Raw genomic sequence first — 19,520 nt, 5'->3', positions numbered from 1 at the left:
ACCTATTATCAGGCTATTAGAATGGAGGAGTGACTCTGGTAATGGAACGTAGGGGGAGAGTATAATCATGTTGAGGGGTGGGAGGAACAGGAGGGAAGCAAATGACAGTCACAGGTAGATATAACTTTTTAGCAATTTTACAAACATCAGTTGCACTCTTCTTTGGATTTACTTTAGACTGGAGTTTTGATCTTCCTAATTTTGTCTTCAGATAGTCTTATATGAATGAACTCTCCTCCCCTTTGCTTCCTCCCAGAACTTTGGTTGGCCTCTTAAATTCATTGTACTCTGTATGGGCTACAGTGACTGGAGACACAAGCAGTGTTCCAAGTGCAGAGGCCTTGTGGGCTTGGTTCTCTTGTGGTTGGTTTATTGTGTTGTTCTTCCCCTTCCTAAAGCACCACCCTTCTGTTGGCTATTTGCCTATTTTATATTGTCACAGTGTCCCTGATTCATAACAGATGACAGGTCAATGCCATGTTTTTGCTTTGGATCATGTTTTCTTTAAATGCTTCCCGAAACTTAACTATACTGAAATGCGTGCACAACATTGATTCCCAAAGATTCTGCCTTACAATTGTTTTCTAGAGCTTATGTAATCAGTCTAACATTTTACAGCCCAGGGACCCTTAGTGTTCTGGAGATTTTACCATACATTCTGCCAAACAATTCATAAGAATATAGTAAGAGAGATTTTTACACTAATCTAGGAAACTGTCTTATCTACAAATATCTATTAGTCTTTTACCTTTTTTCCTATTTCTTAGATCTCCAATTATGATAACATCCCTTTTGTATTGAACCTAGCTTCCTGTAAGTGTCATTATAGTTACTAACTCCCTTTATTCGCATGCATGTTTGCTCTTTAAAAACTTTGCTTTCTTTAGGAGTGTGTCTCTTATCTTTTATTTATAGATGTCACTGGTTTGTCTAATATCAAAATGAGACTCTCTACTTCCTATCAAGGTCATTTCTATGTTTTTGACAACTATCTCTTAGAGATATTAGTCCAAATACTGAATATTATGCAGTGACATAGATTGAGGATTTGAGAAGGCATCTTTCTATTGTTTATCTTGCAACAAAATTAATATTTCTAAATGAGTGACTACGCTTGGCATGTGTGACCATAAGAAGGAATTGTTGCTGATCGACCACCCATGCTTTGCATGTCTTGAGTGAATGCATGTGTTTGTGTGCAGTGTGAGAAAGTGATGCTTGCTACTGATGACATTATAATATAGTGGTAAAGCACATTATTAGCATCCAAGCATATCTTCTGTTCAATTTCAGTACATTCTCGAGTACACTAACATACCATTTTGATGTCACTCAAATAAAAATAAATCACATTCAAAGTAACTAAGCCTAATGATACAAAATATGGTAACTTAGACATGTTCTTCCATGCATCTTTCTTAATGTTAACAAAGAACTAGAAAATGAAGGCATAGTCTAGATAATTTGATTTCCTTATTTTCCATTTCCTATCTGGGAGATGAAAGAGCTCTGACACTTGACTAACCATCTGAGACTAACGTTTTCCCCTGAGACAGAGATGGCTATCAGCTGGGAATTGGAGACTGCCTGCCAACCCTTCTCCCCACACTGATGGTGTTGTGTTAGGTTTGGCCTCCGGGAAGGTTGTTGCTCTTATGAATTCCAGTGCTAGTCCCATTTGACAGTTTCTTCTCCCACTGATTCAAGAGAACGTTTTTTTTTTGGTACTTTTCCTTATGGATAACTGTAGACATTGCTGTGGTTTAAATTGCTCTCTGATGTGAATCCTTATCTTAAGTTTATATATAAATCATGTTTATCTCTAGTCTCAAATGCTAACTCAGTGCTCTTGATTGAAGGGTCTCTTTTGTTTTCCTGACCTTCTAAATTTTCAAATACAAGCTGGGAAGTTTACTATAAATTCTTCTTAGAGGTCTCCCTTTACAGACTGTTCTTTAATTTATCAATATGTGGAGACCTATTTGTCTTCTTCTTTGGAATCTATTCCAGCTTTCAGCTTAGTATTTTCTTGAACTTCTGAACAGTAAGTAAAATTAATGCATTTCTATATTTACCAGAGGATTTGGTCCTTCTGAGAACAGTCAAATGACTTTTACAGAACCTAAATTGCATTAAAAGTGCAAGAGTTAATTTCGATACATCCTTAGAACTCATTCATCACTTATACTTCCTTTTAAAGATGAACAGGTCCTGTCACATAAGATATTCCTGAATCTTTTTTTTTTCTTAATTGTTTCTGTGGTATGGAAAGCTGGGATTGAGTTTGCTGATTTGACAAGTTAACTTCTTGCATCTAGAAATTCTCTTCTTTATCAAACTGTAGATAAATATAAAAATAATAAGAAGTAATGTTTACCTGACTTCTTTCAACTCTGAATTTACTCAGTAATGTTCAGAAACCAATGTCATGGAAATTATTTTGATTTTATGTCAAAAAAAAAAAGAATGCCTGTTTATCTCCTCTCCACCTCTCTCCTCAGAATACTGCTTGCCAAGAAAACGGTAGTCTGAAGGAGCCTATGAGGAAATCCAGGCAAACCTCCCACCGGGAGCTCTGAGGATTGGCCTGGCTGGGAGCTAGGAAATGTGGCAGGAAGCAGGGGGCCAGTTGCAGCATTTCCTGTTATTCTCCTTGCCTACTTCCCAGCTTCCTCATTTTCTCTTTTTCATGCTCTCTTCATCCCATATCCCTATGGTCTGTTGCAGTCCGGGCGTTTAGATAGATTAGAATTGGTATTCCTGTCCAGCTTGACTAAGACAAAATGATTTCATGGGCCCCATCATTATGTATGAAAGGAATAGAACAAGTGGGGGCTCTCCTGATTCTCTCTGGAAGAGATTTGAACTGAGGCAAGTACAATTCCACAGGAACACCAGCTCTTCCTAACATTGTCCATTCATGTGACAAACAATCACTGAGGGGTCTCCATGCCTGGGGAAATGAAACCAAGAAGGAGCCCACCCTGTCACGGGCATAATTAGGAAAGGGGCTCAGAAGTCCTCATTATTTCCAAGGCTAGTGCAGTGGCCACTGACCCTCTAGGTATCCTGTCCAGTGATATACTGAGTAATTTGTTGGTCTTGGCAGAATACATGAGTCTCAGAGCTGGAGGGTATCAAAGAGGTTGTCTAGCCCAGCTCCCTCATTTGAGAAAGAAAAGAACCTGAGTTTGGGAAAGTGAGATGACATGCCCAAACTACACTATTAGGAGCAGAGGTGAGATTGAAAACCAAATCTTCTGGGTCCTGTATTTGAACATTTTTACAATGCAACACATTCCGTCCCCAGGAATTCATGAGTTCATCTCCATAATGAAATTATTTATATTCTTTTCTCTTTCAATTTATATATAGATATAGATATAGATATATTTGGGTGCTAAGCAGTGAGGACTTTTTTTTGTCTCTGATACATCAAAGAAGTACTTTATTAGGTTAGAGTTTACTTAACATTTTCTTAGTGAATATGTGGTTTATCACTTGTTTGAGTTTATCAGTTTTACTAAGCTGTATGTGAGCTGGGTACAGTACCTCACGTCTATAATCCCAGCACTTTGGGAGCCCAAGGTGAGAGGATCACTTGAGGCCAGGAGTTTGAGACCAGACTGGGCAACATAGAGAGACCCTGTCTCTTCTTTTTGCCCTTGGTTCTTTCTTTCTCCAAATTATCTTGCTTATGTTGTGATTATGTGGCTTTAAGGAGGATCATGCCATCTGAGCAGGGATCTTCGCGAATTCTTTTCCCACTGTCTTCAGCTCATATTCTTGCTCTATCTAGGGGATCAGGGTGAGCTTGCTGAGTTGATATCCCAATGAAGCCAAGTTTCCATAGTTCTTCAGCATCACATCTATGTACGGTTTTCTCTGAGAAGGGGTCAGCAGTGTCCCCTCCTCCTTGGTGAAGTCCATGGCCACGTCCCCAAAGATTGCTGAGTTCCGCAACCCAGAGGGGAAGTTTTCTACCTCTGTGATCCTCTCCTGGGCACAGGCAGAGCAAATATATTGTACAGATGTGTGGCTGCCATTCGACAAGTCTGCAGGTAAATGTGCCCAGACAGCAATGCCCAGACAGCAGCCAGGGGAACCAGGATGCTTCTTTTCTTGCTTCTACAGTCCATTACAGGCAGGGCTCAAGGCATACAGAAATCTGTAGGTTACGGAGGTAAAGATTTGAGGCAGGCTGTTGCTCCTATACTTCTCAGCTACAGCATGCTTTCTAGGAATTTTATTTTCTGTTCAAAAATAAGTCAGATGGTTGTCTCCTTCTTTATGCAGACACATGTTGGCATTAATAATAGATTTTCAGAATTTTTAAGTAAGTTTGAGCTGTAAACCCGAGCTAGACCTTAAGATTTTCCCCTTAAACTGCAAGTGAAATTAATCATTGATTTTTTTTTTTTAATTCTTAAGGATCCTTGTTAGTAGTTTCACTTAGTCATTTGGTTAGCGCTCATGAGTACCTTCCTGTGCCATGCATTAGGCTAGAGGTGTAGCACGTGCTTGTCTATCAGCCTTACCTGAGCATCCCATTGCTCAGACATCCTGGGTAGCAGAGGAATTTCTGTATTTGATAGGAATACGGCAATGATTAAAAAGATTCAGTAAGCAATCGGTACCTCTTTCTTATTCATATTTGTCTTCCCCATATTAGTTGGGTGGTCTAGCCATACTTCTCACCTGTGGAAGTTAGCTATAGACAAGTTCTTTTTCCCTTAGCCTGTGCAGTCAAAAATTTAATCCTGTGTGTGTGTGTGTGTGTGTGTGTGTGTGCATGCGTGATGGCGTATTTAAATAAAATAATAAATTCTATACATCCAGGTGAGGATAAAAAATTAATAGTTACTCTTCACAGCATTTTGGAAAATTTGTTTCCCTACCAGTTGAAAAATAAGTCATCCTTAAAGCAATTCATTTGAGTAAATGCCACCCACCAAATAATATTCCGTGTCAGATTACAATTGCAGGGAAGATGGCAAAAACATATGTCTAGTCTTATCTTGTTAAACTTGTCCATAAAACATTACTTAGTTATAAAGAGGTATTATATACCTAATTTAATTGGGGACATTTCTGTATTTCCCCCCACCCCACCCCCGTTTCCAGTCCACACTGATGACAAAGTCAGCTTGAAGTCTGATGCAGGATGTAGCTGTTACTATTCAAATATAATCAAGAGGCCCTATCACTTGATTATCTCAATAGATACTTGTAAATTAGGGCTAATATGTACACAGCTCTTTAGCTAGATGTGTTTTCCTGATAAGACATCTGTCCAGAGAGAAGCCACTTTGTAAGCTGAGTTCTGTTCCAATGACATCCTCTTTGTTTACAAATTTCGTGTCATCATTTAAAGTCTTTTCATGGATTGTGCTTCCCTCTAATTTAAAATATATTGCAGTCTTTGTGATCTGCTAGTATTGCATTGCATTAGCATTTTCTTTTTCCTGAATTTGGTGTAATTTTTCTTTATTAGTAGCATTTTTTTCTTTCTTTCTTTCTTTCTTTCTTTTTTTTTTTTTTTTTTAGTTTATTTCATAGTGACTTCTTAAGATTGGGAAGAAACCCAAATTATCAAGCAGGGAAGTAATCAACTCTTGGCTACCATATTGAGCTAGTAGATTTGAACTCAGCTCTCCGACTTCTTTTCCACTGCTTATTCCACAGATCTGGGCTGTCATTTAGTCTTTCCTGACCTCTGTAACCTGTACATTATTTTCATGCCTTTGATTAATATGTGATTCAGATTTTTGTTTGGGTTGTCTCAGGTACTACAGTGGTTTATTCTATTCAGTTGCCCAACATTTCAAACTGTTATGTCTTTTTATTAATGATTTTCCTATAAATATCCCCATTACTTTCAAAAAGCCTATATGTATGATGAATGGGATCTATTTTTAAATCATTCATAAGTCATTGTATTGAAAATGTTATTTAGAGCTGCAGATTTTATTCGCACTGTAAATGATATGGATTTTTAACAAGGACTCTATTTGTATGACAGCGGTGGCCTAGCTTGGGAGAACCAGCTGCTGTTTGTGGAAGTAGATGGTGACTTTCTTCCAGTGGCCCCTCTCTTGCTGGGGATGGGGAGATGTTTCTTGGAGTTGTTTGCTGCCTAGGCCTAGGCAACTTTAACAGCTAATATTGTCTTTCAGAAAATGATGGGAAAAGGAAGCAGGGAATTTTTAGAGGATAGCTGAAACCAAAATAGAGAACAGAGGAGGTGGAGGAGCATTACCACTGATGATCCTGCCACCACATTTTTAATTTTTAACAATAAATTCTTCTATAGAGTCTTTCTCATACAATCTTTTGGGTTTCCTCTCAAGGTGTTCTTGAACGTGGTTTAAAAGCTACTGATTTTGTGTTGTCTTTGGCTGAACCATTCATTTCCTTTAGGATCTACAAGAATTATACTCATAGTCAAATGCCCCCTAGTCAAAACACATCTGCATGAAATGCGTGGACTCCTCCTTCTATCTGGCTACCAAAGATATTACAAAGATATTTACAACACTGGCCTTTTAGCTGTCGATATTTCAAGATGTGTGATGAGTGAGTAGAGCAGTCTTACATCTTTCAGTGGTAGAACTGTCAAGGAGAGTTTGTCTTTCTTGTCCTTTACCACCCAAATGTGGACTATTTCAGAATCCATTACAGAGGAAATAAACAGCTGATTTTCAGTTAAAGATGAGCCTGGCAATCATTTGCACTATATTGATGTCAAAAATATCTCTCTGCCAAGCTCTAAAATGCACCTTCAAAAACTACTGAAAATATCCAAGAACTTTAGTGATGAGCTACAAATGGACTTTGGTATTGATAAATAAAAGTCAATATGTATAGTGAAAGGACAACTTACTGTGATAAATGGGCCCACCATCAGTAAAGATCAAATTATTGACTATCTAGGGCAAGGAAAAACCTGTCTATAGCTAACTTTTACAGGTGAGAAGAATTAGCTAACAACAGCAATTCAGGAAAACCTCAAAGAGACGTGGAAGGAGAATTCATTAAAAATACATACGAAAGTAGGCAGCAACAATAACAGATACATTTGTGGCACTGGGCTAATGTATTTCTTTGGTTCTGCCTAGTTTTAGATCTTTTTCTTTTGCTTATATTATATCCCTTTGGAATTCCCACATTCCCACTTAAGGGGTTCTAATTTAAATTTTACCTCCAGACTACCCTATTGTAGAGGAATTCTCTGCACTACTAGAAACCACATCACTCTTAGAATGTGGTCTCTAATGCTCCAGCTAGTTACTTTTTATCATACTTCAACTAGATCACAAGTTGTATGAGGGCATATTAAAAGTGCCTCCATTTCTTTACCCCTCACAGTCTAGCACGGAGTTCTACCCATAATAAGCACTAGATCAATATTGGTTGATTTTATCCTTGTTGAAATGATTCATTAGAGGAGACTTGGTCACACATCATGTCAGAGTTTAATGATGAAACATCACAGGAAACACCCAAAAGAACAATTGCAAGGATTAGCCTATCAAACAAACAAAAGGTAGAATGGCAGTAATAAACCTCTCTGATGTCTGCTGTTCCCAACTGGGAGAATGTAGGTGTTTCTTCTACAGAAGGTTTAATTGGATGCTGTAGGAACTACCCAGTACAAACAACACATCTAGTACAATTTCAAATTTGGAGACTAATGTGTAACTAAGCAAAATATCTGAAGAATAACTCTCTCTACTCCCTTACCACCACACAAGCCACACCCTCCAAAATCAGATTTGGAAGCAAAGTAGTTGCATATTACCTACCAGTAGGAGTTTAGTGACAATCATGCAACTAAAACTACACCTAATTTCTGGCTTTCTTGAGTGATTTGGGATGTCAATTCATCCTGGAACCACTTCATGGCACTAAAAATGCTTTCAGGTATGTACTTTTTTGATCAAATACCATGTCCTCTTCCTCTTTGAGGTCCTGATATAGAACAACATCTTCTAAATATTTGGCGATTGATAAATATTTGTTGGAGGAATGAACAAATGAATGAATGGAGGAAAGTTTTAAATTATGAAAGAACGATGTATTGGAAGACAAGTGCAATGCATTTGCCCAAATCAATAGAGGTGCTACCTCATTGGCTTTTAGTAATAGATTTAGCTATATGATTTATTCCCTATTATAAATACCAATGTAAATATTTCAGAAAATTAGCAATTAAGATATATAGAGATAAAAATCATTAAAACAGGCCAATATAATAGTATTCTGAAACTTTGATGCATTTAACTATCCCACTTAAACATTTCATAAAAATCTGTGATTCAAAAATAATCTGTAAGTATGACTAAACTGAAGAAAATTAAACATAGCTACATCAATAACCACTTAAGCCATATATCCTCTCCTTCCCAGTCACACTAACCCACATCACCATGTTGCAAACATGCATCCTCGGTCTTAAGTAGGCCTCAACAAGAAACTAAGCAGATTTGTTGGGAAGATAATTGAAAGCACATATCCTCTTGGACCAGGATAACACCTAGCATTGTACCTTTGCTTCGTTCATTCATTCATTAGTTCACAAATCCATTAAGAATACTTTCTATGGCTTAGACACTGTTATATATGTGGCACACAGAAATGTGTAAATGAAGTAGACATGGTCCCTACTTCTATATTTTTTCCAGGAAATTCAAATGCACAAAATGAAAAAATTGTGTTTATTTATTTAAAATAATAATTTTATACTTTTCCCGTATTTTGTTCCCAAACAAAAGGTTTTGGAGAAGAAGTGAATTCTAACTATGCTCATACTTCCACAGAAAAAAGAAATTCTAGCTATGTCCTGACAGGGTTAGTGAGACTGTATGGAGGGAATATTTGAACCAGAATTATGTTCCTAGTCTCCTTTGAAGTGTGGTCTATGTGGTCCTCAGGTTATGATCACCAGTGCTATGCACACTCCATTAAAATAAGTGGAGGAATGTGGCAGGTATGAACACTACTAATGCTGCTGGGATCTGGGGTGGGACACCTTTGGGTTACTTATCAAATGTGTGAGATAACACAGTCTCTAGTCTGCATCGCTGTCTATTCTCCTAATGGGGGTGTAGACACAACAGCCAGGACAACTCCCCTGTGCCAAGAAACATATCTCATGTCTGATTTATAAATATATATTTTGTTTTTTGCATTTATGGCCTACAAATATGTTGTGTGTGTTATCAAGATCTGAAGACACAATGGTAGTGTTTTCTGCAACTTATGATAGATAAAATTCCATTGTACTCAATTGTGTGTGTGTGTGTGTGTGTGTGTGTGTGTGTTGTATATTTACAACATTTGGCTTAAGTGTGATATAATTGATGTTATTGAAGTCTTATTTTGTTTTTTCACTGAGTTTTTTCATGAAGACAGGGTCTACTTTTCTGACAAATGATTCCTAGAACAAATGTACTATGGAAATGTGTTACTTATGGAGATAATTTAGACCAAGTATTATAACTAGTAGAAGAATGTGGAAACTTGAGTCTGTTTCTCTAACAGAATTAGTGGATAATAATGTATTTATAGGAAATTTTAGACTCCTCTGCTAGCTTCAGTTTCTGAAATAATGTCTCATGATAAGTTGCCTTGAGACATTCCATTCAAAACACCAGCCCTTCTTATTATCAGTTTCAGTGTATTCATTTGATATTTTTTAATTTACTTTTTATAGGAGTAATTTTTTGGTGTTTGGTACCATAGTTTTTAATTTAATGAAAGAATGAAGATGTGTACATAGTGTTCATTAGCTGTGATTTGTGGGACAAAAGGAACCATTGCCACCAGTATAGAGCTGGTCTTTCTAATTGACTAGCCTGATGTTCCCTCTGTGTCCTGTTGCCATTAATTGACTATATTGTTTTAGATTTATGCATTAAAAATACGATTTCTACTTCGAAGAGATCACTTTGTTACTTTGTAGCTTTTAAGCTTGATGCCATGAACTTATTTTTCTTCTAAGATAAAGTCACATCTATAGATTTTTCAACTAATTACATGTCTGCCAATAAATACTTAGAGGATACATTTTATTTCAATTTATTATTTGTGTTTACATAGTGTGTCCCTGGAAATATCTGTGGAACTAAAAGGAAATGTTTTAATGGTGCTTGCTACTACTTTTCATCGCTCTCCCTTTCTTTTCTCTCTCCCTCCCTCTCTCTCTCTCTCTCTCTCTGTTTCTTAATAGCTCCAGTCAGTCCGGTCAACCATGACAGCAACTCAAACTCGGCAAACTTCCAAGATGCTGAGGACATGCCTGACAGATGTGTCTTGGAAGAGTCTGAGAGTCCAGGTGAAAGCCATTTAAAAATAGTCAAGTATAAAATGATAAATTTGACACAGCTTTGGGGTCCTTGGAAGGGGCTGGGGGGAGAGGACATTGTAATGCTGTTTTCTCTTAGCAGCTGCACTGTCAAATTAGTGGTCACCTCCAGGGGTCACAGTGTGGAGCTGTTATCTTTTCCTCTTTCATCAAGAATTCAGTTGGAGGAAGTACAAAGGCTTTATGACTGAGAAGGGAAGCTGACACTATTAGTTCATTATCATCAATTTTAGGCTAACCTGGTTAATAGAAACAGAGATTGGAAACTAGAGAAATGCTAACATTTTAAATATTTCAAATAATGGGATCTAACAGGAGCCACATGGAGGTGGAGAGGTGGATTGAAAAGAGAAGCTAATTGTCATCATTACAATTCTGTCTACTTTCCAAAAACAAACAGGATTCTAATCGGACCAGAGGATTTTAGCATGACAGTAATGGGTATTGTCAACTGTTTAGAACAAAAGAAAAGAAAATGGTAACCCTTCCTCATGCAATGAAATGAACTCTATGTCAAAGTTACTTATTTTTATACTTTCTTTGTAGAAAAAAAATAGAAATGTACTGGAAGGCTATAGCCAGAAACACTTAAGCGTGGATTTCTGTTTTTGTTTTTGTTTTGTTTTGTTTTAAGGCATGTCTACTCTTAACAACTAATTAATTAAAAGAAAAAGAAAAAAAAAAAAAACCTTGTAAAAGTTGAATGACGTTCCTGGATAACTACAAAGCTTATAAGGTGCTAGAAAGTATCTTATTATCATGAGTGAAAGAGTTAAATATCTCCCCACACTTAATATTTTTCTTTCCTGTTTTATCTGGCTACTGTGTATGCTCTCCCCTCTCACATCTTTGTGTGCTGATCCATGTATCATATTTTTGATTCATCCTCTCTGTGGCCTGTCAGCTTAGTTAAGAGATTTCCAAATCTGGTAGCTTTTGCTGACAAGGGGCAGCTGCAAACAGTCCCCTGATCCTTCCCTGAGGAGAGCTACTGAGATTTAATTTTCAGTGAAAGGTGCAGCCTGCAATCTATGTCAGGTCCCCTAAGTCATCTCAGAACCCCAATAGGCCCAGTGGCGATGGCATTGTATATCAGTCCTCTCCACTCCTCCAGGATTCCTCAAAACAGGAACTACTGCTATGTGCCCATCCCCAGCCACACTTCTGCTTTAGCATCCCAGGGAGCTGAGAAGTGGTATCTTTAGCAATGACAGAAATTCTTAATGTGGACATAAACCCCACCCCCTGCCATAGTACTAAAAGAAAAGTATAGACTAGTTTCACTCTAAAAGGGAGAGAGGGTAATGGTCAATGTTAAATTTCCATAACAAAAATTATTTATAAATTACTTTTAATTTTGACTAATTTTGCTAAATTTTGACTAGGTTTTTAAAGCATCTTCATAAACAGTTTTCTATCACTCATCTTGTCAGGCAGTTAAATCCATGAATCAAGTTTTTATCTAAGTGCTCGTTTCTGATAAGAATAGATCAGCTTTATCCCATTTCAAAAGTAGAATAAATTTCTATCATCCCTTAAATATGAGTAGAATTGTAGTGAGATTCAAATATAACATACCCTATCTGGTTGATATAAACAAAAGGATATACCAAGAAAGAAAGATCATTTAAAAACACAGGCACTGATAAAGAATCTTAACTTAAAAAGTGAGTACTGTTCCATACATTGGACATGATTATGTTGGTAATAAAGAATGAATTACTCTGGCTTTTTCCTCTGTCCATCCTGCATTTTAAGACATCTTGCCTTATAGGCCTAGAAACCTCTGGAGAGTTCACTACTGGTCTCACTGCCTTCCACTGAGAATTTGTGGCTTGGTTGTCATGGAGACATCGTATTTCTCCAAGAATTGCTCATATTGATCCGTGGCCAGGAGTAAATGGCCAAGCGAGCATGAGGAATAAAGGGGGCTGGGCAGTCCTATAAAATGACCAGGGCTTGTAGGTTGGAAATAAGCTCATAGCAAACACTTAGGTAAAAAGAAAGAAGCAGTTTTATTTTGTTTCAGGATTTCTTTCTGCACTTTGGGCCATTGTCTTCTTTCACTATGAACTGAAAGAAACTTGTTAGTCACTTGTCATGTCAGATCTTTGGTGCTTGTCCTGACACAGCTGTCAGCCTTCCAGCTCTGCGCAGTTCAGGGACACACAACAAAGAGGCAGTGACATGAATTATTTATTGCTCCTTGTGTGGATAAAATTCTGTGATAAGAAATTAAGACACTTCTGACAGAGGTGCTTGTTTAGTAGGAAAGATTTTGATGAGAGAGTGTATTTCCTTGAAATATGAGCATTCAGTAGGCAAAATTCTTAAAACCGAACATGGAGGAAAATAAGTCGTGTATTTCTTATGTGAAATTGGTGGCACAGAGGGACGGACTTGAACTATAAAAATATGACTGTCCACTTTTTGAAGTCCAAAAATTAACTTCAAAATATCAAATCATTCAAAATGTAATGGCTCCAAAACTATAAGCATGACTCTGGTGGTTTAGTTAGCTCTGCTTACCATTTCTGAGTGGTGTTTCTCTGGAAAATGGTAACCACATTTGTTAGAAGAAGAAACAAAATTTGGGATTTTTAAATGGTGAGGTTGGGGAAGATGTCCTCAGATCAACAGTAGAGTTGCTTCAGTAGCTAAGCTTTTAATCGCATTAGTATATTATTTGTTGTATGGAAAGGAGAGCATTTAAATCTGAATGCGCATTCTTACCCATTTTCAGCTGAATATTATCACTCACTTAAAATTCCTTTTAACATTTTTATGCACATGCAAAATTCCCCAGTTACAAAGTGGAATGCGATCAGTCTTCTAACTTTAATGGATATTGACCTTACATAGTTTTTCCTATGCGATGCTAAATGACTAATATATTTATTCCATCATTTTAAATGAATAGACCAGTTGTTTGAACAACACATGGAAAACAAAAAATCATTTTTCCATGCAAGCACAGTTCAAGAATATTGCTTCACATATTGTTCTTTTCAGATAAAGCCTCCTCTTTGCAAATCCTCTGAAAGTCGCTTTAGCTCTTGCGGTTTCATATTGCTAATACCAACTCATTTTCATATGCGGAACGCAAGAGGGATATCAAAGCACAGAAAAACTAAATTTGGGGGGAAAAAAGTGAAGTTGGTATTTTAAATGTTGGTAGAGAGTTTTAAAGTATCATTAGTAAAATCAAATTGTTAGAATTTATATAAAAAAGATTGACTTTGTGAATTATCTTTGAATATAATGGGTTTGAACTCAGTATGTAGATTGTTTATTTTTACATTGACATCACTCCTTCTCAAGCACCGGATTGACCAGGATGACCCATTTGCAAATGGGCTGCAGTCTGCATATAGGTCACAATTTATATGCCTTGTGGAGTGGTTGTTCACCTGGTCTCCGGAGTGCTTTACCTTATTCATCATGCCATTGTGATCTCTTTATTGGTTTAAGCTGTATACCCAGGTGAGACCCTGGAGTCCATTAAGGTAGGCAAAGCACCTTTAGACCAGAGCATTCCTGTTACTTTGACCCTGCTAGTGAACCTGGAGGTCTTGTCTGATAGGGGAAAGTATCTCTCAGCAGTATCTTTTCTTGGGAATAATTCATTAGCAAAGAGTTTTGACTCACAGGTGAATCCCAGATTGAAGTTTCTGGCTTAGACCCTGTGAAGTCTACTTGCTCCTTCACTGGCATTTATACGTTCCTGAAACCTGTGGGAATAACTTTGATGTCTAGTAATAGAAGCACTGAGACAACATCGTGAACTTGCAGCTCCTTTTTTTTTTTTAGGGCCATTAGGCTTTCTTTCTTTGGTTCTTTAAGGCCTGGTTGCTTCTGAATCTGAAAGACATTATCACAAAAACAGTTCAGTTGAGCCTTTTGCTGGTGAACTTCTTGTTAACTCTTTCTTATACTATCAGTAAAGCTCAATCCCTATTCTCTAGAATAATAAAAGAAAGGATTTCTTGCCCTTCATCTTTGTGCTCTTGGTGATAGAAAATATAATGGAACATTCACAATTTTTTTTGAAAGTGTTAATAAGAGACCTTGAGCTTTTATCACCTTATTGGCTTGGAAAATTAAGAATTTTATTTGTTAGTGCACTAGGGACAGTGTTTAAAAGTAGCTTCAGCTGAAAGCAATAGTGACAAGGGAGCGCTTAGAAATCTAACAAAATGCATTTACATAGTGTTTTCATATCATTTCAAAGTAGTTTATAATCAGTGTGCATTCTGCCATTAATAGAACATCTTAGTGGTTTTTCTCTAGTGTGTTATGTATGTAGATCTATATACATCATTGCTGATCAATATGACATTTGCATGAATCTGATGATCAAAACTAGATTTCCCACAGTTTTCAGGGAATACTACATTGTAAAAAGCCAAGGTGGATTTTTTTTTTTTCTTTTACTACTCTGACTCATGAATCACCAGCAAAAATCAGGTAGCAGAAAGTAGGACAGATTCAGGTCTGGAGTGCTGGAGATGGCTGATGATGATGCATGGAGCAGGAAAAATGTGGCGTGTGTGAGCAGCCCATCAGTCACCGCCACCCAGAACACACTTCTGTATTTAGTGCTAAAAAAAGTTCTAGAAGAAATACAAACAACTTTAGTAGGAAGATATAAGCTTCCTTCTAGTTGTGTTTAACAATATGGACATTTAAAAAAATTTATCTAAAGGGAAAATTTAAACATCAACATAATAATTTTTAAAAGAATATAAAATCGTAGGCTAATACACACATACACACACACAAACATTTAGCATACAACACTGGTTTAACTAAACCAAAGAATCAGCTTTTTGCTTTTTGCCAGTAGGAATGAGAGTTACTATTCACGGTTATGTCACTAATAGAAATGTGTTTAAAAATAGTTTAATTAAGGTGGAATGCTCCAATTCATTCAAGAGTCAAATTGATTTAAATCAAGTAATATTTTTTTAGCCTACAAAGATAATTATCTCAGTAGTCTGAGAAATAAATGCTGTTTTGATTCTGTAACTCAAAAAATATTTCAACAAATTTTTATAAAGTTTGACCCTAAACCTGTAATTGTGGGTTTCTCTTAAGAACAAGTAAGCTGCTTGAAATGTGAGGGAATTTACTAATTTCAAACCAGATTCATCTTGTTGAAAACGTTCATCTTCCTTGGCAATTAAAAAAACAACCTATTAATGTGTGCAATTAAAATGTATTTACCTGGTTACAAGAATTTTTTATTATATTAACTTATTTCAGGATAGAAAAGACATGTAGAAATTCCAGGCAACGCTTGTATTCCTCCATTTCTTTCTTTCTTCATTCCCTCCCTCCTTCCTCCCTACTTCTTTTCCTCCTTTCCCCTCTTCCTCCCTTCCACCTTCTCTTTCTATTTTCCTCTTTCTGTATTTCATGATATAACCTAAGAAATTTGTTTTCTTTCTAGGTGAGCCAAGACATCATTTATGGCTAGCAAAAGTGTGCCCCTGCAAGGTGTGCTAAGTGGAATCTCATCTGTAAGAATTGGATTTGGACAAATAACAAAACCCAAAACTGCCTTTGTTTATTATTATATAAAAGCAATCATGTTATTGGTCAGATTATCGGGCTGTAATGGATTTGCTAATACTTTAGCCAGAGTGTATTGAAAGTGTAATACTGATTGAAAATACCCCAATTCACCTAATTTTAGAAAATCATTGTCTAAATAATTCTATATTCCTACTTCTTACTTTTAAGTTAATATTTCCAACAAGGAATGCCAGCCCACAGATATAAATTTAATAATGCTTTGGATTTTCTTCCATCTTTTTAGTCCCTGAATTGTATAATAAATAACATTAAAACCAATGTAGTATGTAATACTTTTAAATTTAATGTTACCTCAATATGTTTAATCTAAAACTTTACCAAATTTGATTTGTTAGGTTAGGACATCTTGTTTTAGTATATGCTTTAATTCACGTCAATTACTGCTGCAAACCTCATCCCTAAGCATGAAACGTTGTCAACAAATAACCACTTCCCTTTGTCATCAATTAGCCCCAATAAGTGATACACAGTACAACAGTGACCAATCTTGTTCTGTTTACTTAATTTGGACTTCTAATGACATTGAGGCTAATGTCTTTGGCTAAAGGTCGAACTTTTTGGCCATTTAGCTGTGAAATAGGCAAGGAGAATCCACTTACAGAATTTCACAATTGATCCTTCTGAAGTATAAACTCTTGTAGTTCTTTTCCCAGAAAGAAGCTTGACTAGCAGGAATTCCAAAACTAAAATTTGCAAAACAATATAAATAAGAACATACATAAAATGCTCATCTATTAAGGCCTTTAGTTATCTGACTTATTTGCTATGATTTTTATTGTACAATTCCTTGATTTATAGAAAATCATCAAAAAGATTATTAATGTACATATATTACAAATACAAATATTTCCTAATCCATGAAAAATGGAAATAAAGTATTAATATTAAATATATGATATATAACTATATCTAGATATCTAATAGGGAAGTTCAAATCACTGCAATTCAACAAACATATTTTTGAGCACCAGCCTCAGGTTCTATCCTGGGCTGCAGTAGGCAGGGGAGAGGGAGATTATTAGAGAATAGAAGTATAAAATTGAAATGACAGCACTTCTACCCTTAAGGAGCTTATAATTAATGATTGACCTGAATGAATATACCAGAATATAGACATCAAATGAGTATGGCTCCTTGTAAGTTGTTTAAAGTATGTGTTCCTTGTTTCCTAAAATATAATGCCACTGCTTGAAATTGCTTTTGAGTTGTACTTCAGAAACTGTAACATATTATTAATACAAATAATCTTAGAAAATTATTACCCTTTGAAAACTGATAAATATACTCCTCCATCCCCCTTTGGAAATAGCCAGAGCCACTTGGAACAAGTGTCAAATAAAGGAAGGTAGCAAGGCAATGGAATATATTTCCTTGCATGTTGTGTATTGGCTCTTAAGGTCATTACAAGGACTCCCAAAACCATTTTGAATGATGACAATATCAAATAAGCATATGTCCTCTCAAAGGGACAATTTCAATAGTTAAAACTTATGTGGATGCTCAAGTTATGATGTGTTTATTAAAAATTAGCTTCATTATCTTTATAGCTACGTCCTATTATTATATTTTTCAAAGAAGATTAACAATATGTTTTAACAGTTGCCATACTTAGCATTTTTTCAGGTCTCCAGAAGCTAATATAGAATCCCTGATAAATATTTTATGATGTCACTAGCTATAGGAAATTAGAACTGGCACAACCATGATATTACTAGTAATAAATGGGAGTTTTAAGAATTTTTGACATCACATGTTAGAGTCACTAACATTTAAAAATTCATGTTAAATGACTAATTAAAATTTGCTTTTATCAATATGAATTCTGGCGGCCAACATCACTATCAAAACTTTTAATTCTTTAAAAATGAGAGTTTTAAAGATATATGTTTAAATAATGCTACTCTAGTATCCATGTGCAAGTGTGTTTATGACACAGATCTACTAGTCTGTTTAAAAATGATTCCTTTATATTGACTTGTATTCAACATGTTTCAGTAATTTCTGTTATGAGGGAGACTTGAAATAGCAAGTGGCCACACAATTAATCAGACCATGTTGGACCATGTGTTGAGCCTAACTACTTGGTACCATAGCTAGAAACTCAAAACTGACTTTCTTTTGATTAAGTGGTTATTCTTTTATATGTCTAGTCTTAGGTAACCAGTGGAGTGATTTTATTAGCAAACATGTTTGTATCCAGACTCTTCCTGTTATTATAATAAATAATTCATTTAAAAATTTATCTTTTGTTTCTTTTTGGTAATCATCTTGGTGATATTTATAAATATACATACATACACACACATATATACACACAAGCGCACACCCCCCCAAAGGAATATCATATTTTCAAATTTGCAAGCCTATATTCATTTATTTATTATAGAGTCACAAATTGTCTATATTGTATTTTGCAGAGGAAAGAATCTGGAAACATCTAAACATCTAGGGTTAAGAGCAGAGGCACAGGCTTGCTGTGCTGCTCAGAGCTTCATTTTCTCATCTGTGTCGGAGAGCTTCCTCACAGGGCACCCCCAAGGGCATTAGAAGAGCAATCTGAACACTGTAAAACCCTTCAAATATAAGGTAAAATGGATAGTATTATAAACACACAATTAGAGTGGGGGCCTCAGGTCTCAAACAATCTGTTACTATTTTAGAAACTAGGTTAAGACTACTTTGAACATGTCAGTATTCGAAAAATGATAGGAAAACAGTTTGTTAAATATTAATAGTCTATCTTTTAGATGGGAGCATTTGGGTTGATTTTTCTTTCTTTCCTTATATATTTTCCTCCAGTGTTCTGTATCTTAAAAATCCTTTTATAATTATTCAAATGAATACTTTAGAAAAGATCCTGGTTCTCTTCAATCTTTAGAGGGCACATTGTAAAAATTGAGTTTTTAAAAAATTAAGGCTCCTGCCATGTGTTTAAAATGAAGGCTCAGGTTCCATTAATTCCAATTGATTTTAAAGTCTTATTTTCACAAAATGGACTCATTCAAGTAATTTTTAAAATTTTACATGGCATACATTTTGACTGCTCAGTTACTTAAAAGCAGTGTTATAAACTCTTATTCTCAACAAAATGTTGTCTTACATGTGAAATGTCCTAAGTTGCATTTAATTTCATAAGAAAGTCTCTGCTTTGTAAACATTTGCATAATACTTAGTGTTTTTTAAGAATTTTAAAAATTAGCTGCAACCAAGAGTTGCAAAGTTAAAACTTTCTTAAATAGGTGTCTTTTGGATCAAGTTACATGGCTTCTTGTACAGTGGTCCCCGGATCACTTTGCAATGTGATTTGGTCAACAAGGATCCTACAGATGGCATGTAGGAAAGCATAAACTGGAAATTAAAAGGTCTCTCAGTAAAAGCATGTCACTGGAAGCCCCCATTCACCATGGGGCCCCATGGAAGAAAGCATGTGTCATTTCATCCTATTAATGGGAGCAGAGACCAAGGTGAGACCTGCCTGGGCACAACTCCATTCTTTTCACCCTCATCCCAATTTCCTCAGGTCCTATCTTTATCTAAAATTTTGACATCATGGATT

The 19,520-nt window shown here is 36.0% G+C and overlaps 1 protein-coding gene across 1 annotated transcript in view; it reads left to right on the top strand.

The window, feature by feature from the left end:
* Positions 1–18,194, top strand: part of WDR72 (WD repeat domain 72) — a 182,585-nt gene extending 164,391 nt beyond the window's left edge. The window contains exons 18-19 of the mRNA XM_045529621.1: positions 10,232–10,336; positions 15,819–18,194. Coding sequence (XP_045385577.1) covers positions 10,232–10,336; positions 15,819–15,874 — 161 coding nt within the window. The 3' untranslated portion in view covers positions 15,875–18,194. The remainder of the gene's footprint in view (positions 1–10,231; positions 10,337–15,818) is intronic.
* The last annotated feature ends 1,326 nt before the right edge of the window (positions 18,195–19,520 follow it).

Source organism: Lemur catta, chromosome 1 (genome assembly GCF_020740605.2).
Source record: "Lemur catta isolate mLemCat1 chromosome 1, mLemCat1.pri, whole genome shotgun sequence".
In the NCBI taxonomy this organism is placed as follows: domain Eukaryota; kingdom Metazoa; phylum Chordata; class Mammalia; order Primates; family Lemuridae; genus Lemur; species Lemur catta.
This window is presented reverse-complemented; position numbering and strand designations above follow the sequence as displayed.